The 21,781-nt window shown below is 36.8% G+C and overlaps 1 protein-coding gene across 3 annotated transcripts in view; it reads right to left on the reverse strand.

The window, feature by feature from the left end:
- Positions 1 to 3,470: 3,470 nt before the first annotated feature.
- Positions 3,471 to 21,781, reverse strand: part of pbx4 (pre-B-cell leukemia transcription factor 4) — a 45,629-nt gene continuing 27,318 nt past the window's right edge. For 2 of the 3 annotated variants that reach the window (XM_067382601.1, XM_067382600.1), the window contains 6 exons: positions 19,339 to 19,583; positions 17,634 to 17,824; positions 17,357 to 17,492; positions 13,819 to 13,975; positions 9,427 to 9,513; positions 3,471 to 6,493 (listed from right to left, as the gene is read on the reverse strand). In XM_067382601.1, coding sequence (XP_067238702.1) covers positions 9,470 to 9,513; positions 13,819 to 13,975; positions 17,357 to 17,492; positions 17,634 to 17,824; positions 19,339 to 19,583 — 773 coding nt within the window. In that variant the 3' untranslated portion in view covers positions 3,471 to 6,493; positions 9,427 to 9,469. The remainder of the gene's footprint in view (positions 6,494 to 9,426; positions 9,514 to 13,818; positions 13,976 to 17,356; positions 17,493 to 17,633; positions 17,825 to 19,338; positions 19,584 to 21,781) is intronic. The other variant, XM_067382602.1, reaches the window with a different exon arrangement.

A 21,781-nucleotide genomic window follows, 5' to 3' on the forward strand; every position in this document is an offset into this window, starting at 1 on the left:
ATGAGATCTGACACATCAGAAACAAGACCAGGTCTAAGCTGCCATCTTGGTGCTGTTTTTTCTAACAAATCAGATTCTCATTTTAAAGGGTCCATATATTATGCTCATTAACAAATTGATAATTTTATTTTGAAGACTGATAGAATACATTTACATAATTTAAAGTTAAAAAAAAAAAAAAAAACATTCCTGCAGCACTTCTTTGCTTCCCCTCTGCCTGAAAGGCTTTAGCCTTGTCCAAATACCCACACTTGCGGTCTTTGCACTTGATCCCTTGTCTTCTTACATGACGTAGTTCCTGTATTTGGCTCAAGTGTTCAAGTAGGCGTGAAGATTGCAAGCGCGTGTAGAACTTTTGATTACCCGATGGGACACACTTATAAAAAAATGCAAGCGTTTACAGCTTTTTTTTAAAAAATATTATTTTCAGTATTTTGCATTTTAAATTACATTCTAAATGTCTGTTCAGTGGTGGCTATGTAACTAACAGAAGACACAATTTTAAAATTGTGGTGCTTCTTTAAGTGATAAAAAGCAGTTGCAATTGTTGTACAAAATACACATAGCCTACTCATCTTTGCATGAATAAAATGTGCAACACTTTATATTTTACTATCAAATTATATGTATTATATAATTTATTTAACTTATGTTTTCCCTGACATCTCATGATTTCAGGGCATGTGAGATCCTGAACATAATGCATGATGGGATACGCTTAGAATAGCGCTCAGAAGCGGTATTCAAGATAGTGTGGGTTTAGTGTGCATTTTTAAGACATGGGGCAGTTTTGCGCACTTCCTGTCGCGTACACGTGCTCTCAAGTGGCTAAGACCACAAGTGTGGGTATTTGGACAGGGCTTTTGTTTCAGCGCCTGTCTCTTCAAAGACACCTTTCCGAAAAGCCCCAGTCTGCGCTGATCGGTTGGCCGTCCCAGTCTGTTGTGATTGGTCAAGCATGTGATGGTAAAGTAACGCACTTACCGTAATCAGATTATGGCTCCTGAGACTTCATGTGCAGCTATATCTATGGTAACTACGGTTGTGTCTGAAATCGCATACTCTCTTAATTTGAAAAAGTATGTTCTAAATTGTATGAATGTAATTTGGATGTACTACATCCACCATGTTGTCAATGTCATGTGACCTACAAGGTCAGTTGAGTTGCATCATTTACAAATCCCTTCCCGTGGCCTCATGGGATTGTAAAGCGTCCATCGCATGCACACTTCAGAGTCTCGCTGGTAGTAGTAGGTACTTTTTGCCTACACTTTTATGAGTACTGAGAATTCAGACATATTTGTCACATACCGTTTTTCGCCTACTATATAGTAGGGACGTATGCGATTTTGGTTGCAGCCACAGTAAATCGGATTTGTGGTGTGTTCAAGTCATGTCGGAAAGATCGTATTTATGAGTTGAACACACATGAACTCCACCACAAAGCCTTAAATACGAGTGGGAAGCTTGGGATTTTCTTTAAGCCCCGAGTTGATGAGTTGGGGGTGTGTAAGTGAGAAGCATGGCGGAATACCACGATACTTATTAGGTATTTAGCAGTGTCAGGCTTCTTTTTTTTTTATTCACAACATAAGCTAACTGCCCGCACAAAATATAATAGCATTGTAATATAGGCTAACAATATAATATGATAGTAATTAAAAAACAAACAAAAAAAACAGCTAATGCTCTTTGGTTGTTCTTAATCTTCAAGAAGTAGATTTTAAAAACCTCGCTGTATTTTTGTGTAGTATTCAGAAAAGGTTCACTTCTTGCTACAACTAAAATGACAAACGCACCAGACGTCGTAAACACGACTTCCTAACTCGTAAAATGAACTAGACCCTTTTCACATTTCCGGGTTTCTCAGAAGCGGAAGTCGTCATAGTTGGGTAAAATTCTATAGAGTACCTCAGGGATGACGTGTTTTTGTAGGCAAAACCCGGAAGTGAGTTAGCATTTTAGGACTTCCGGTTCCAACGCCCGAAAGTCAATGGGTTTTTTGAATGGGTTTTTGCTAAATTGCCTGAAATAAGGTCTGTGGTTAACAAAGCCTCTAAATGCTTTCACGTTTTGATCTATGACATAAAACACACCAGTTATAACCCGCTTGTGATTTCTTTAAAACCTTTATTGTGTCTTAAAAACGGCGGTTGCTAACAAGCTGCTAAAAGGTACTACTTCCTTTGGCGGGGACTTTAGACGTCATCATTAAAAAAGGGACATTTGGACTGCATTTCTCATGAAAAAGAGGATAAGTATTCATACACATTGCAAATCATAACCAGTGAGCATGTTTTTTTTGTTTTCTAAATACAGTTTGAGGAAGCTTGGTGGTGACGACGTTGATCCATGGTGTGCTGTAGTCCGTTTATAGCGTAATGTTAAACTTTATTTAGGCTTCAAAATGTATAAATCTTGTTTTAACTTGTAAAGATTTTCTCGATAGACAAAACGTGTAAGTGCCATAACCCTTTGATAAACACAGGGTTTATTTTTTATGATTTTCCAAGTCTATGGGAAAAATGCCTAGGCTTTCGATCGAAGGAACATGTGCGCCGCTAACTTCCGGGTTGGCCTGGTGAATGATAGAATACATTAAATATATTTTTTGTGTTTCAATTTGCTCAAATAGCAAGAAAAAAAACTTTTTAAAGAGGGAAAAAAAGAGCGAGCGATTGATAACGGCAGTCAGAAGGGAGAAAGATGTCAGTTTTACCGTCACTCCCATAGCCACTGTATTAGAAACACTCTCACAGAAGCGTTAACTATTTTTTTTTGTAATTTGATGCAAAGGTAATATAATACTAAGTACAGTGTTATAAATGTACATACATAAAAAAAAGAAAATATAAAATAAAAAACATAAAAAAAACTACTCTTTTAGCATATACATAGTTGAGAAGTATTCAATTTCAGACGCAGCGAGTGTCTCCTCGACATGGTGAAATCACTTACCCAACTTTTCTTTGTGGATGAGCCAAAGCAGCCAGTAGGCAAGCATTATGCAAATGTGTGAAAAAACCTAGCAACATTCTGACAAAAAAAACAATCTTAGCAACCACATATAAATGTCCTGCCATCGTGGAAGAGACTTTTGCACCGACTAGCACTACTTGTTTTGATATAGAAGGCCCCACCTAACACAATGACTTTGACTTCTGGTGTTTTGTTTGGCCGTGTTTCTAATTTTACTTTATTCAGAATGTGGGCTGTGTTTCATTTCACCAGACTGAGTTGTTACAGAGCACATAATCAATTTGAGAGGAGGAGAAAAGGTCTGATTTATTGTGATCCTCATATTATTGTCCTACGCTTCATAAATATTCAGGCAGGGCGAGACAGTCGGCTAGCGCGTTGGAAAATGGCAGACTCATTCATAACCGCCGTAAACGAGATCATTTTACGGATCATAACATGCAAATAGACCCTTAATGAACAGCAACAAGGAAAAACTACAGGCTCAAAAGCACACTAGATTATTTTATTAGTTTTTGTTTTTCTAATAAGGAACACTACAATTTTCTCATATTTCTTTTTTTCTCTCTCACTAGAACAGTTCTAAAGTTGAGGTATAAAAGGAGTTTATACAGACTACCAAGTCTGAAAATGGTGGGGTTTATATACAAGTGAAATGGAGAGAGAGGAGAGGTAGAGAGGAGGGAGAGAATGGTAAATACAGAAGGAAGCGTGTACTACAATTCTAGTAAAATAATGATAAAAATAGAGGGAAAAAACACTGATGGCATTTGATAAGGTGCTGTGGAATCCACCTCAGATCATAATCAAGAGTATCCAAACAGGTCATAGGTGCGCTTTTTTGGGGAAAAAGACATTAAGGAACGCCAACGGCTGGATGTACCAGATATGTAGTGTTCAAAATCATCATTTTGTTATGTAGCTTATGCATTTAACTCCAATAAAACATCTCATTCTGCAGTTAGTAGTGTGATGATGATGATGATCAACTGAAGGAATTTGCACAGCACCTCAAAACAAACGCTACCAGCTCTGACAAAACCACACAAAAAAAAAATAACACTCGAGACTCCCGATCCAAATAAAATGTAACTGAAACGCTAAAATGAATATTACAAAGACTAACAAATATTACTCTTGCTCATGAGCGAATCCAAAACCCCCAGCGATAAAAAACAAAACAAAAAAAAAAATCAAAGCATACAAAGAGAAAATACACTGAAACATTCCACAATCTGTACAGTGACATCCATAGATGACTGATAGAAAAGAAAACAAAGAAATTTGGTGTAGTAATAGCATTAGTTGGAGATATCCATATGAAATGTTTATAACTAACAGTAATCTATAGAGGACACAATGATCTGAATAATAGCTTGAAAAGCTCCTCAGAGTTTGTTTTTCCATGTGTACATATAAACAAAACCCCAATTTACATTTCAATGTTATTTAGTCCTTTGTGTAATATATAGAATTTCCATTCATATATCAAAACGCCCTGGTGCTTCCGTGACTAAAGGTAAACTTGAGGGGGAAAAAAAAGAGAGGAAGAAAAAAAAAAAAGAACCAAGTCCCGGGAATACAAAACAACTTGTCTGTCTTGTCTGGAAAAAGTAAATAGAAATTCATTTGATGTTCCTCTACAAGCTTTAGTCCATCTGTTTCAAATCACAACACATCCAGTGCTTATTTTTGGTTAAATTTGACAGGAGAAAAGCCCTTGTTGCTTGGCTATGTTAACTGATTAAAAAAAACAAAACAAACTGAGTTCCTTTGTTTAGTGAAATTGTAGGCAACAACGACATAAAAAAAAAAAAAAAAAAAGAAAAGGAAAAAAGACAGCATGCTTTACCAAGGAACAGGTGCTTTCAATTGCACGTACAATACAATCAGTTCAAAAGCACGAGTGAGTGACGAGACAACCCAACCCTTATAAAACAGACACCCGTACACACAAACACAGTAACATGAGAGGCCATCAAAATAACTCCTCGATATCTGTAACAAGCACATTTCGCATCCGCTCAGAATTATTGGTTGGCAACTGCTATGGCCTCCGCGGAAAGGTTTTCGAGTAACGTGGTCGGTGTGTCACGGATGCCTGTTATGAAATCGTGCGATCAATAAAATACCGCCAGAGTCCTAGAGAAACCAAACACCAGCTGGAAGTGCTGGACTGGGCAGTATGAAGTTTCGTTTTTGTTTCTGGAGTTGTTCATTTGTTTATTTGGTCTGTTACTTACACCCCCTCCTTTTATAGTATATTTTGTTTAAAAAGAAAAAAAAAAGAAAAAAGAAACGTCAGGCTAAATGGAATCACTAAAACATCTCAACACCCTACATGCATGGAAGACAGTGGAATATCTTTTTTCTTTCCCTTTTAAAAATATTTCTAAATACCCCACCCATGTCCCAATCCAAACGAATACTCCAGCTATCCGTCCAACCCATTTCCGAAAAGTTCCTGTCGAGTCTTTTATTTGGTGGCTGGTGCAACTTTGTGGGGGCGAAAAAGCTTTAGGAAAAAAAAAAAAATATTGTAGCTAAACTATTAAAAACAAGGTCAATGTCAACATCTCTTTTATATCTGTTGAGAAAGAACATGTAACATGTAGTCGGCGACCGCACATCAATCGCCCTTCAACTCGTCACTCCTCCGCTGAAGGTCTTTCATGTTTCCCGCCGAACTCTTCTGCGATCAGCTAGTTAAAGTGTTCAAATGTCCGGCGTACCTTTACACAGATGGATTCCTCTCCATCCAACCACCAGCTCAAAGTGTGATCGATAGGATTTGTGCTTAACACAACGTTGAACAATGCAGGACAGATTGTTTCGTGCGAAACGCTTCGCAGAGTCGGTTTGCGTACTGAAGCGGCGATGATACCGATCGGAAACCATATTAAAAAGCAGACTGAATGGCGCTTTCCATGGTTCAGTTGTCTGAGGTTGTTCTTCGACGAGCGGAAGGTGCGACAACCGTTGACAGCACTTTGGTACAAGCAAGGAGGGAGTTGTTGCGTATTCCCCATCGTGACAGGTTGGAACAGGAAAGGTAACGTGGAGTTGGGCGTAGACTGTCCAGACTTTGTGTTTTCCACACAAAGACTGCTGTAGAGGACGTGTGGTTTATTCTGACTCATCCTCAGCAAATGTGACGTTCTGCGTCTTTTGCTCGAGAGGAGCGTGTGTGTATGTGTGTGTGTGTTTCAGAAAGTCTGGTTCAGTGTGAGAACCCTGGCACACCATGAAGAACGTGGAACGAGGACTATGGAAGACCTTTGACATCTGCTAGAGCGAAGGACGAAAGCAGGAGAGAACGGGCGAGACTGGATGATGAGATGCTCTGTGTGTTTGTGTGTGTGTGTGTGTGTGTGTGTGTGTGTGTGAGCGAGTGTGTGTGTGTGGCGTAGCGTGAGCTACATTAGCTGGAGGTGTCGGAGTGGATGCTGCCAGGTGGTGCTGGTGGAGAGGTGATGGAGGAAGGGTTGGTGTTGTCTTGCCAGCTGTTGTTAGCCTGTGGAGAGAGTCACAATAACAGTTTGAGGTAAAATAACAAAAAAAAAAAGAAGAAGAAATCCAAAAAGCAAAATAAAAATGAGTTAACAGGTTTTTAATCCTTTAAAAGGGGACCTATTATGCCTCTTTACACAAGATGTAATACAAGTCTCTGGTGTCCCCAGAATGTGTCTGAAGTTTCAGCTCAAAATACCCCACAGATCATTTATTATAGCTTGTCAAATTTGCCCCTATTTGGGTGTGAGCAAAATCACACAGTTTGTGTGTGTGTCCCTTTAAATGCAAATGAGCTGCTGCTCCAAGAAGAGGGCGGAGCTTTAACAGCTTCAGTTGCAACAAAGCTGGAGAATCTCACGTAGACAAAATGAGGATTGTCAGTAACGGTGTTCAGCCTTACATTGTTCAAACTGGAGTCGGACACTGATGGAGAGACTCAGGAAGAAGTTACAACTTTTAGAATGGATCTGGATGTTTCTGAACGGTTAGTGTATAAATTTATGCAGTTGCTGTGGAGTTGATTCAACTCATGGACTAGCATGTGTCGTCATGTTAATCTTTTGTGCAAATCCAGCGTTGAATTTACCCTCGTTTATGAAGCAGTCCGGCGTGAAATGACGGCATGGTAACAACACTCTACTACAACAACTCTTCCTCTTCTCTAAAGCAGCCCAACATGGCCTCACCCCCTTTGTTGTGTGTTCTCGGGGGCGGGGTTTATGTAAATTTTAGGGTTTGTGATGTCAATAACCCGGAAAGAAGCTCGTTGTAGTCCCTACCAGCCATTTGTTGTAGTCCTTAAACAGAGAATTCTTTAAAAGAAAATATCTCCCTTTGCTTTGAACTTTGAGCATCATAACTTTGCAGATGTTGTTTATGCTCAAACAGCAACATTACACACTAACTAAAGTTAAAAAAGTGAAATCATAATCAAACACCCCTTTAAAAGTTATAAACTCTCTCAAGAGTACTCGGTTATATGGAATTTTTTTATAAAAAAATTATACACTATAGTTCAAAAGTTTGGGGTCAGTAAGATTTTTTTTTTTTTTTTAAGAAATTAATACTTTTATTTAGCAAGGATAAGGCCTGCATGATATTGGGAAAAACTGACATTGTGATATTTTGTTTTTCTGCTAAACATATTGTGATATGAAAACAAGATGATTTGAATAGCTCCATTTGTATAGAATTAATCATTCTAAGATGATGGGGGTGATTTTGTAGGGTAATGATAAACACATTACATGCATAGATAAATACAAAAGAAAAAAGATACAAATTAAATGTTTTTCAGGTAAATCTATCTGTATTCAGGTACAGGCAATCATATGTAAAATAACACTGCATAGTCTTCGCTGTATAAATAAACTGAATTAATTAATTATATCTTTGTTAAAGCTACAAAAGTGATTTTCTCTTTCTCTTTTGTTGTTTGATAAACAGCTGCAGGTATATTAGGCTGCTGTCACTTTAAGAAGAAAGCATGGATCCAATATAATGACATGCAAAAAGAAGAGAAAGAACTGAATTCAATGTTCACATGCCGTCTGCACACACAGAAAACAGCGCACGAGTTACGGTCTTCTGGCGCTTGATGTTCAATGCACATGCACGTGATAAACTTTCACTCTTTGATGGTTAAACTTTACAATTAATCCTCAAATTCCATGCTTTCCGAACCGAGGGGTAAAAGTGAGAGTAAAAACATTTATAAAATGTTCAAAAGACTTATATTTCAAATAACCGTATCAAGGTTTCTCCTAAGGTTTTTTTCCTCCATTTTGTCACCTGATGGGAGTTTGGTTTCCTTGCCAGTCGCCTCTGGCTTGCTTAGTTGTAGACGATTAATATTATTATATAACAATACTATTGATTCGACTGCACTGACACTTTGATGAAAACTGAACTGAGCTGGATGAGGACATCACTGTTTTTCTGCAGAACTGCTTTATAGATGAAATTAACTGATTTAATAATTGATGATCTTTACAACGGAACTGAATCAACACTGAGCTGACTTCAGCTGAATAATATTATCTTTTAGATCTGCTGTCCAGCAGTTTTCATCACTGAATAATTTTCCTGTTATCACTGTAAAGCTGCTTTGAAAAACAATTTGTATTGTATAAAGCGTATAATATTAATAAAGTTGACTTTACTTGGTGGTTTCCACAAAAATACTAAGTAGCACATCCGTTTTCAACATTGATAATACTAATCAGAAATGTTTCTTGAGCAGTAAATCATCATATTAGAATGATTTCTGAAGGATCATGTGACACTGAAGACTGGAGAAATGATGCTGAAAATTCAGCTTTGATCACAGGAATAAATTACATTTTAAAATATATTAAAATAGGAAACCGTTATTTCATTTATATTTTATTAAATTGTGATAATATTTCACAATATTACAGTTAATTTCACTGTATTTGTGATCAAAACAAAAACAAAAAATAACTTATTAATCCCAAACAATGTTAGTGTAATTATACATTTCTTAGTTCTATTGTAAAATGTTAAATATCAAAATCCATAATATATAAAAAAAAAAAAAAAAAAAAAAAAAAATCCAGTAAAAGAAAAGATTCTGTAGAAAATGTAATTGTTTTAATTCTTACATAAGGGCTTTTAGTTAGAGTCACATTTGGATGCAGCTAACAGAGACATATTCATAACTAGAAGTTTCATATAGTGGTATGAATGTTGAAACAGGAAACAAAAAAGCCACAACTTGCAGGCAGCAGACATGAGACCTTTCAAAAAATCAGTTTTATCGAATAGAATGTTTTTCCTACACCTACACAAAGACCCCATATGATCTTATGCAGGTCAGATGATCCGATTAATGGTCTCTTAGAGGTTTCTTTAAAACACTTCAAAAACATTACCAGCAAGTTTGTTGCGTGAGTGTGTAACAGCTGTACTCACATCTAGACGGCGTGGGGTGTAAAGAGGACTTCCTGACAGATCTTCATAGCCTGCCGTCAGGTGTGTAGCACGGTGCAGGATATCCACCTGTAGCACACATACGTCACATGAGTATCAAGGGTCAAACATAACCACTGTGTATTAACAAACACTGCCACTCAATGCCAAACACCTCTGCTAATATATTACATTACTTATATTTATCATACTTATGTTAAAGAATACATGCGAGGAATAAATTATTAATAAACTAAAACAAAGGTGTAATAAGTCTGTATACGTATCAATGCAGCCTCATATCTACATCACTCTCTAATATTCTTGCATTTTCATTGCACACATCCGATATTCTGACAATGGATGATGTTGTTCCATCGGTTTACATTTATATCAAGGGATGGTTCACCCAAAAAAGAAAATTCTGTCAAAATGTTCATGTTTATATATGAATACAAGCCTCTGTTCATCATATAAAGCCAATTCAGAAGACTTGGATTATGTTGTCTTTATGACCTTTTGAAGCATGGAAGTTTTGTTGCGTGGACTTTCAATGGATTGACAATGAGAGAGTAATAAATACCTTATAATAATAAAGTCTTATGGGTTTAAAACAACTTGAGGCTGAATAAATGACGACAGAATTGTCATTTCTGAGTGAACTATCTCTTTTATTCTAAACTGAGCTAGTTTGCACCTCGCTTTTTAGCGGCTCACACTGATATTTGAGCTGATATTTAACACTGATAAATACGAGTATCAATTTCGTTCCTCTTTTGATTTTAAAACCAGACCTAGCTAATATGTCACATAGCAATGATGATCAAGAATTAGCAGGAGAATCAGAAGTGATTAAAAAAAATAAAAAACAACAATAAAACCAATTGGCTGACAGTAAATGTGGTCTAATGGGCCATTCACACAGAAGCTATTTTTGCAAGAAAAAAAAAAGAAAGAAAATCCCCCCCCCCTGCAAACTCGAAATGCATTTTCTAAAAATGTAACTATTTTTAACTTGAGCTCCTCATTTTTATAATGCTGTGTGTTGCACGAGATGCTGCAAAATAAGGCAACGGTCAAACACGAGTGAAAGCGTCAAGTAAGTTTACACAGAAAAACTAGCAACACAGCGCAGTGGAACACAAAAACATGTTCTGTGTGAACGGCCCCTACAACAACAGAACAATATATACAGGACTCAAAACTAAGGATTTTATTTTTGGTATTTTTTGATATTTTTACTCACCCCACCACAAAAAAAAGAATGAATATTATTGTTTTACAACACATTTGGTGCTAGAAAGAAATATAATTTATACAAGTACAAGTTCTCTTTACAAAAAATAAAAGCAAACTATTTTATTAATTTAAAACTTGCCATTTCTTGAAGAGAGGAAAGAAAAAGAAGAGCAAAACTTACACCTAGCCCATGTTATCCAGCTAGATAACTACCTCGGTGACATTTCAATTAGCGTAATTTTTTAAAAAAACTGTTGAATGCATTACAGAACATCAAATGTTTGACTTTGCAAGGCACATGCAATACTAGCATGATAGGGTGAGTAACCATTCTCAGTGGCTCCAGGCCATCGGTACATCCTTACTGTTGAGCCCTGATGGGGTCTTGATGAATATAATTCATTTAACAGGAAGTAGACAAAGGATAGGCTAAGGATGTGGCTGTGGATGACTGATGAAGAAATGAAGCTGAGCGGTGCCCACAGGGAAGATGGCGGAGGATAGAGCTCTACGCTCAGGACTCCACGAGTCCAACTGAGCCGATGCGCTCTGGGGTGGGAGCTAAGGCGGATGTCATGGATTGGGGCTGTAGCTTTGAGGAAAGGGGAAGAGAGCACTACATTGTGAGCAGGTACGGTAGAGGAAGGGCATTGAGGGGACGTCCTCAGTGCCTACCTGCTGCTGCTGCACAGCGGGAGTGACGCTGACGCCATCCCCGTTGAGTGATCGCAGCCCGAGGTAGGCATCTCCTGCGTGAGAGAGGGTGTACGACCCAGACGACCCTGCAGGCAATATACGCAGCCCATCAGGCATGCAACTTTGCCTGGGTTGGTTTTGGAAAAGCCTACAATGGTGTATGTGTGGCTGAGCCAGGCAAGAAAATCAGGACAAGCCACATTCCGAAATTCAAGACAGCCATGATAATCAGTTCAACTGTTTGCGTTGACTAGAGACGACAGAACAAAACAGGTGAACAACGGGAAGCAACAATCACGTGTATGCTCGTGTGGACTGGTCCTTTACGTGAACGTATACAACTCAACATCCTACTTCCTTTAGATGACGTGATGTATAGTTGGTAAGCTGGCCGCAGAATGTATAAACAGGATATGTGGAGGTGGATTTAAAAAATGTATGTGGTGACGGGAGTATTGTTAAAAATGACAATACCAAGTTAAATCACCTACCTTCTCCTTTCTGCTTCCTGAGCAAATAGAGGTTCAACTACACTAACCAAGTGTGTGTGGATGTGTGAATATGAAAATAAAACGACAAACATGAAGCCAACATAGCGTCGATAACTCAGGCAAAGCCAAGAAAAGAGGCTATGTTAGTTATCAAACGGAAAGACAAATACATAGGGGGGTTATCGCCACAGCTTTAGAGGAAAGTTATCATGCAAAACTAGAAATGAAAGTGAATGTTCACATGGCCAGAGACTAGAGTGGGAAGTATGATCAAAACCATCAGGGTATGAGTTACTTTAAATAACGTGCTGGAAATTTTATGAAAAAAACATGGACAGTTTAAGAAGAAACGAGGTCATATCTATTTTTCGACAATACGATTCTGATTAAATGTTTTAATCAAAGAATTCCCAAACTTTTTTTTGTCAACAGAACCTCTTTGACCTAAAACAAGTGTCCCCTGAGAGATAGTTTGAAAGACCTAAAAAAAAAAAAAAAAAAAACTCTCATTTACTCACCCTCATGCCATCCCAGATGTATATGACTTACTTTCTTTAGATAAAACAAAAACAAAGATTTTTAGGAAAATCAATCAATCTCTGAGTCCATATAATGGCATTGAATGGGTGCTGCTCATGTGATGCCTGAGAAATGACACACAGCGTTTGTAACGGTAATCCATATGACCACAGCGGAAGAATCAATGACTTCTGAAGCCAAACAATCGGTGTGTAAAAAATAAATAAATCATGAGTTCATGAGAGGGACGTTGTGACGTGTGATGCAAGCGTGTTGTGAAGTTCACATGAGAAGTGGAAACACACCATTTCTCACAGGAACACACTTTCATCACAACGTCTCCCTTGTGAACATTCGTATGGCACTACACTGGAAGCCATGATTTAGTTTAAAAAGTTGAAATAGTATTTTTCCTCACACACACCTACTGTTTGACTTTAGATGACATTGATTCGTCCACTGGGGTCGTATGGATTACCATCACGATCGCTATGTGACGTTTTTCAAGTGTCAAACGAGCGGCACCCATTCAATGCCATTATATGGACTCACAGAAATGGATTATTTTCCTGAAAATGAGGGTGAATAAATGATGAGATCACCCAAAGGATGGCTTGAAGGTGAGTAAATCATGAAATATTTTGGGTAAACTATCCTTTTATGTTAATACTTCAATAATTTAACAACACATAGGTTTGTTTACGTTTCTCTGATGTTGGTTAAGAGTTTACATGTTAAGTAAACAAACTGAATATTTCATCTTTTTTAGTAATTATTTTATTTTGAATGTAACCCTTCTTTGATCAAATGAGTAGCCTTTTTTCTCTTTAACATGATGGATGCAAAACAAAAGACAAGATTATTCATAACAAATGAATGCTTTTGGCATGAAATCTGCCTGAATGAGCCTCGTTTGAAGCAGTTGTAATATACACACGCACACACCTGTGACTGCACATCAACTGCCACCTATACAATTTTATAATTAATGTTGCGACGTTGTTAGATGGCCACGAACTAAACTCAGCTTCATGTTGTGCCTAACAACACCCCTTCTTAAACGTGTCTACGGTCAAATGATGTGTACTGTCATAGCGTTCCGGTCCAGAGAAAATAGAACCGTGACGGCTATATCCAGCAGAAGTTTACAAAACATTTGTTGCCTAGATACAATCAGGTCGACTTTACAGCATAACCCAGAAAAACACCTAAATCTTGTTCCCAGCAAGTGCATAGTGCAAATACCAACAAACAAGCATTATCTGTATGACGGGAAAAAGATGGACAGACAAGAACAGACTTGACAACAGAAAAATTACAGAAGCGAAAATGAGAGATGTATTCTGAGGAAGTAGTCTGGTGAAATGCGGTGTGTGACTGTGGTAAGCAGTGTGCTCAGTGTGGATTTACTATCTGCCGGAGATGATGGGAGGGCTGCTGTGCACTTTACCTGAGTTGGGTGTTGCTGGAGAGTTTGCCTGGCTGGCCTGTGCCGACACATTGGCAGCGTCCACGGCTGTTTTAACGGCGTACAGGTTTGCTTCCTCCTGGAACTTACCAATGTTCTTCTTGTACCGAATTCTCTTGTTGCCAAACCAATTCGAAACCTGAAGCGGAACCACACTAATTAGACAATTTCATCACAGTGATTGACAAGTAATAAAACAGTACCTAGTCCTAAACAAAAAAAATATTTTAAAGGGTTAGTTCACCCAAAAATTAAAATTCTGTCAGTTATTACTCACCCTCATGTCGTTCCACACCCATAAGACCTTTGTTCATCTTCAGAACAAAAATTAAGATATTTTTTGATGAAATCTGATGGCTCAGTGAGGCCTCTATTGACAGCAATAACATTCCCTTTTTAAATACCCAGAAAGCTACTAAAGACATATTTAAAACCGTTCATGTGACTACAGTGATTCAACCTTATTATTACAAAGTGATGAGAATAGTTTTTGTGCGCAAAATAACTTTATTCAACAATATCTAGTGAAGCACAATTTCAAAGCGATGCTTCATGAAGCTTCGAAGTTTTACAAATCATTTGTTTCAAATCAGTGGTTCAGTACGCCAAAATCACATGGTTTCAGTAAACGAGGCTTCGTTATGTCATAAGTGTTTTGAAACTTCAATAGTTCACGAGACTTTGGCACACGCTCTGAACCACTGATTCGAAACAAAAGATTTGTAAAGCTTCAAAGCTTCATGAAGCAGTGTTTTGAAATCGCCCATCACTAGAGTTTGTTGAATGAAGTCGTTATTTAGTTATTATGTTATACTGTTTAAAATTTGTTTTTAGTAGCTTTCTGGGCACTGAAAAAGGGAGTGCTGTCAATGGTGGCCTCACTGAGTCATCGGATTTTATCAAAAATATCTTAATTTGTGTTCTGAAGACGAACAAAGGTCTTACGAGTGTGGAAAAACATGAGGGCGAGTAATTTTTACTCTATGCCGATATTCATGAAAACGCTGCCTGTCCAGCAGGTGCCACTGCATTCTGTTCACTCAACTGCATAATTTACTCTACTGTTCACTATTTGGGAACAGAATGTTTTTTAAATGAACTAATACCTATTATTACTCACCAAGAATGCAGTTGATCAAAAGTGATGTTTATGATGTTTCAAAAGATTTCTGTTTCAAATAATGTATAAAAATGCTGTTCTTTTGAACTTTCTATTCATCACAAAATTTTGAAAAAAGTATCAGTTTTCAAAAAAACATTCAACATTTATAAGAAGAAATGTTTATTGAGCATCAAATCATCATATTAGAATGATTTCTGAAGGATCATGTGACACTGAATACTGGAGTAATGATGCTGAAAATTCAGCTTTGACATCACAGGAATAAACTACATATTAAAATACATTATTTTAAATTGTAATAATTCACATAACTATTTTTACTGTATTTTTGATCAAATAAATGAAGCCAATAGTGTAAAAGTAAATCATTATTGTTTTTATTCATATTTTTTTGCAATGTTCCCTGTATCCGCACTTCTTGTGCCTTACGTCCACCACAGCTGAATTAAAAGCATATGCTGGGAACAGTGCAACCCATTTGACAGAAACTGACACATTTATTGGCAATTAATTTGTTCAAAATGTTACAGTATGCTATTATGTAGCCAGCTATCCATATATCTAATGTTAGCTGGACATTAGATGCAATGTTTCCTGATTTCTTCTATTGTTAGTAAAAGAAAATCTACACTAATCCCAGATCAAACAGAAATATGTAGAAGTTGGCAACTCTGACTTCTGAAGCTGTTGCTGTTTTAGTTGTTGTGACTTAACAGCAGTTACGTGGGACGAGACAGAGCTGTCATAAAATGTTTCCAACTTGTAATTAGGAGTTCAAACAAACATGAGCGGTTCTTACAAGTGAGGAAGCTTGTAATTTTGGTACGTCTGACATGATGTGAACAACACAAGTTCACAACTTTTGCTTAAAGTGTTAGTTCACAAAATGTTGTCCCAAACCCTTTAATTTAGACTTTAGTTCATCTTTGAAACACAAATGACATAATAATTATTATTATAATTGATAGTATGATATTAAGTTTGAGCTTAAATGCAATCTGTTCACCATATATAGCAATTGTGTCTGTTTGTTTTTGGATTAAAAGCACTTGTTAAGTGAATTAGTTAACATGAGCTAATAATGAACTGCACTTCTACAGCATTTATTAATCTTTTTTAATGTAAATTTCAACATTTACTAATGCATTCTTAATATCTTGTTAACATTAGTTAATGCACTGAACTAACATGAACGAACAATGAACTGCTTTTTTTTTTTCATTTACTAACGTTAACGAAGATTAGTAAATACAGTAACAAGATTAGTAAATAAAATAAATAAAATAAAAAATAGTATTTAATAACCATGGTAATATTATTATATAATACAATATGTTATAAAGAATGTACTGAATATTTGTGTGGAAATATTTTAAAATGTAATTTATTCCTGTGATGCAAACTGAATTTTCAGCATCATTACTCCACTCTTCAGTGTCGCATGATCCTCCATAAATCTTTACAATTTTTTCAAGAAACATTTCTGATTATTATCAATGTTAAAAACGGTTGTGCTGCTTCGTATTTTGTGTGGAAATGGTGATACATTTTATTTTTCAGGATTCTTTGATGAATAGAAAGTTTAGTGAACAGTATTTATTTGCAGTTATCAAGTACATTTATTAAAGCATTTATTAATCTTTTGTAACATTTTTAATGTTTTCACTCTTCACTCACTTTATCACTTTATTGTGTGATGGATAAAAGCATTAATTTCTCTCTTTCTTTTAAATCTTATCACAAAAGTTTGAATGGTATCATTGTTTCCTCAAAAATGTTAAGCAGCAAAAACTGCTTTTAACATTGATAATAATAGTAAATGTTTCCTGAACAGAAAATCAGCATATGAGAATGATTTCTGAAGGATCATGTGACACTGAAACTTTGTTTATAACAACATATTTATAAACGATTTATAATGATAAATGTCACGTTCCCAAATGCAAATTAAGGGACTCAAATGCATAGTATTTACAGTGAATCAAAACTGAAAACACAGTACTGTTACAGCAACATTTAGCACGTCAGACTATAGCCTAAGGCGGTTACAATTTTTATGATGCTAATTATGGTACCAACTACCATTCATAAAAAGTTACCAGGCGAGTAACACGTTTCAGTGCTGATTACACTCGAATTTGGCGCTTTTAATCATTTGAACCCTTTTAACTGTCCTGCAGATGGAATTCTGGACTTTAACTTTAATGACAATTTCTGTATTTTATAAAAACCATGCTAAAGTTGCACGGTTTCATAAAAAAAAAAGGTTAAAATAAAAATATATTATTATATTAATATGTTATTTTCCAGGACATTTAGGTATTTAGCTTACACTCCATTATTGAAAAATTGGATCACACAATTCCAGGTTTTGCAGTAGCCCATGCATAACCTTACCTGAGAGACAGTGATCCCACATTTCTTGGCCAACTCTTCCTTGGCTTCCTCACTGGGGTACGGGTTGGAGAGGTGAGAGTAGAAGTACTCATTCAGCACCTCTGTGGCTTGCTTATTGAAATTGCGTCTCTTACGTCTGAGGACACATAAGTGGAGAAATCAGGCAAGTGTTTAATTGATACGAGATGAATAATTAGTGGAATAGTGCACCAGAACAGACTAAGATACCAAAATTAACTTCTAAATCCTAAAGAGAAACAAACACGCAGACACGCACCTGGCATCGAGGAAGCGAGAGCGAAGAATCATGACGGCCTCACAGGTGCTCTGCTTGAGCTGCATCTGGATAGAGCTGAACTTACGGTGGATGATGGCCACCATACGCTCGATCTCTTTGGGTGAGATAGGCCGTGTGCGGGACTGTTCCCTCAGCAGGTTCATCACGTGATTGGTGAACTCACTGCAGGCCTGTTATCAAAAAGAATTGAGGATTGTTACGTATGTACAAATACACAATACCGTTCAAAAGTTTGGTGTGGCGGTATGAAATTAGTGCTGTCAAATCGATTAATTGTGATTAAATCGCATCTAACATAAAAGTTTTTGTTTATATAATATATGTGCATTAGGGATGTCAATTGTTTGATCATCGTTTAAATTAACGATCAATTAATCGTTAGCCTTGATACTGCAGTATGGGTCTAATGCAGTGGCATATAGGCAACAGCATGACGGTGTGTGCAAATGCTGCTCAAAATGCCATGTTCCTCACCACATGAATGAGGGTTTTTAATCTAAATAAAGGGCTAACAGGATTGTAAAATGAGTTGATATAATTGATCATTTATTAAATTACTTATTTAATGATCAAATATAATGACTAATACAACGTGTCACCAACGCCGCCTCAGATGCGTGCTTGTCAGTGTTATTATGTCCTGTTGTGAATGCGCTCTTCCTGGAAAAAGGCGCTGAAAACTGCAACTAAACCCAACGATTCACAATGATTTATTAAAATATTGTTCTCTTCATAATATTATGTAATATGACAGTCCCAATCATAGTTTATTAGTCATGCATTGCTGTTTGAGCGCTGAATGAACACCGGTAAACTGGAGAACTTAGCTAGTGTGTTATTTAACTCAAAGAAATGCATCCTATATGAGATTAATCAAATACAAAATGAACATAATATTACAAATTATATCTGCACAAAATGACACGAATGTACAAGTGAATGTACGTGCTCTTCCTGGAGCAACACGACGAAACTAAATGAAAACTAAACCCAGATAATTCACAATGTTTTATTACAATATTGTTTTGTTTATAATGTTATGTAATATGACAGTCCCAATCACAGTCATTATTAGTTGTGCACTGCTGTTTGAGCTGCATCAGCTGAAGATGATCACCGGCACGATTTAATACAGCCTTAATTTTTAACCAGATGCATTCTATATGAGATCAGTCAGATATAGATAGGCCTACACAAAATAAACAATATTACAACTTACATTTGCACAAAACAAAAGGCTACGACTGCACACACAAACTTATAATCAAGATGAGGTGTAAAGGCCCCCATATACTTCAAACAAAGTTCTTTTTCATTCTTTGTTTATGAGTAAAACGAAGTTCGAAATACGTGAGCAGCGTTATACTGTAATCGAATATCTGATGCTGCCCACACTGCTGAGAGCGACAGTTAGATGAATATGTAAACGAACATAAAACAAACTTTTGGCCTGATTTTGTTCGAAATGATGTCACATAATTTCTATATATATATATATATATATATATATATTAATTATTTTATTTTTTTCAAAGAAAAAAATCTTACCGACTCCAAACTTTTGAAGGGTACTACAAATATGTATATAACAAATAAAACAGAACATTTCTAGGAAACATGCACAAACCCACAAATACTTCCTGAAATCAGTTCATATTGGGCCAGGCAGGTGTCCGATTCTCACCTGTTCATATTTCTCTAGTTCGGAGTGGTAGATCTGGCGGATCTGTGCGAGTTTGGCTCTGTAGTCGGAGTGCTCGATGCTGCCGTCGTTGGGTGATCCTCCAGCCGCTGCTGCAGCTGCGGCCGCCGCCGCCGAGCCGCCACCCTTCTCGGGCCCGGACACACCCTCGGCCAGAAGCATGTTATCCAGACGCATGATCTGGGGGTCTGGGGGGTCCTCCTCCTGTACGCCTCTGATGCTCAGCACTACAGGAAAAAAAAAAAAAAAAGAAAAAAAGGGCCAATAAGATGGAGAAGTTCAAATTGAGCTTTCAGAAACTGCTCACAGTGTAGAATTAATGGCATTTCTTTCCCTATGCCACAGAAACTGAGAGTACTTCTAAATTAGGAATGCGATTTGTGGCTCAGCCAGCAGAGGGCAGCATGGTACCTCAGTAGCAGGCTGGAGCACGAGGCACGGGTCCAATAATAGGAGAGCATGTGCTGTCACTATAAGCACAAGCAGCCATAAGTACACACCTCTCCGGCACTGAATTAAAACAAGACCTCTGTCAACTTCCTGCTATGGGCCCATCGCTCACACACCTATGCCAGCACCCTGTCTACACTCTTGTACATATGCACACACAGGGCTGGCCAGAGACAGAGCAAAGTGTAATAAAAGGTAACATACAGAAATACATAAGCCAGAGGGTCTTTGTCTTTCCTCCTAAATGGTTTCACAAACCCTTAATGGTTTGCAAGACTGTGCTAGAATTGCAAATGCCACTTTAATTAACATTAAAGATCTTGTTTTTAAGTAAACATGGAAAAAGTAAATTTAACTATATTAAAAATAACAAGTATTTCACAAGTGAGCATGTATTCATTGTTCTTTCTGAAAGGTTAAAGGGATAGTTCACCTAAAAATGTACATTCTGCCCTCATTTACTCACCCATGTCATTCTAAAACTGAAAAGGTTTTTTTTTTTTTTTTTGTGGGGAGGGGGAGATATTTAGCAGAATGTCTAATCTTCTATTTCTCTTTAGCAAAACGCAGCCATAAACACCATTCACTTTCATAGTATTTCAGGGTGTGGAAAGCTTGGACTTTCTGCTAAAGGTGTTTCATTTTGAACTTCACGCAAGTAAGAAAAGTCAGGCATTTGGAACAACATTGTGAATAAATGATGATTTACCAAACTATTAACATTACCCAAAGGAAAATCTCAAAGGAGCAGATATTTAGGATGCGATTCATCTTTGAGTAGATCCAATAGTGGCTAGACTCCATTAGTGCATTGGGTTTGTTCTGTTTGTGAACTGAAAAAGCGAGAAACTTTCAAAACACAAACAGTGCAAATAAAAGGCCATTTGTTGGAAATGATCAGCGTTACTTCTGTGGATGTTCTGTCTGTACCATCCCTGCTGAAATCAAAGCTGTATTTCCCATCCTCCCTTTAACTGATAACACATTTAATGACTTCAGCTCTTACCCTCCCCCAATAACGGCACAGAATTTGTTTCCAGCTCTCCCTCTTTTTTTTCCCCTCGTACTTTTTGAAAACTTTTTCTTTCCCTTGGCAAGCGCTCTTTTTTTTCTTGTTCTCTCTTGCCCCTTCAGGGTCCCTCCACTCAGGTCCTCCCTCTTTCTTTCTCTCCAAGTCACATTCCATCTTTCATTTCTCCCCCTCTCCGAGCTCAGGAATGCAGCAGACCCAGCCGCCTGAACTAATGACCCCGATTCACCATCCCTCCCTCTTTCCCTCTCTTTACCTCTCTCTTTTTCAGCCAGCAAAACTCCCCAAAGTCAAACAAAAAGGAAGAACACTTTTTCTTTTCTCAAGTACATTAAGTTTGACTCCAAGTGAATTCGGCGATAGGATTATTTCTGAGACTAACACAAACACTGTGTGAGCATACTGTTGTTTACATGCGCACTTTGAAGAAAGCACACTATTTATTTACTTCACAGAGACAATAGAGAATAACACTGTTTCACAAGATTTCATGCATTCATTTGACTCTCCCTAGTTAGGCTTTATAACAAAAGACAAATTACATTTGAAATGAGATTTTTTCCCCCTCATTTTTATTAAAAACATCAAACTCTGCATTTTTATTCTAGCAGTAAAATTGAATAAACATTTAAATGACTATAATAATAATAATAATAATAAAAAGAGTGAAAAAAAATCTGACAATTAAAAAAAAAATCTATTAAACAGTCATTCATTCTGGTGGTAAATTATTTCAATAATTATTTAAATGATTATAATAAAATAAAAGAAAGAAAAACAAATCTGCTGACAAATCAGTATTTTTTTCTATTAAACTCATTCATTCTGGTGATAAATTATTTGAATATTTTTTTTATTATAATAAAATAGAAGAAAGAAAAACAAATCAGTTTTTTTTTATTTCTATTAAATGGTAGTCGTTAATTCTGGAGGTTAATTATTTCA

Source organism: Chanodichthys erythropterus, chromosome 3 (genome assembly GCF_024489055.1).
Source record: "Chanodichthys erythropterus isolate Z2021 chromosome 3, ASM2448905v1, whole genome shotgun sequence".
Classification (NCBI taxonomy): Eukaryota; Metazoa; Chordata; class Actinopteri; order Cypriniformes; family Xenocyprididae; genus Chanodichthys; species Chanodichthys erythropterus.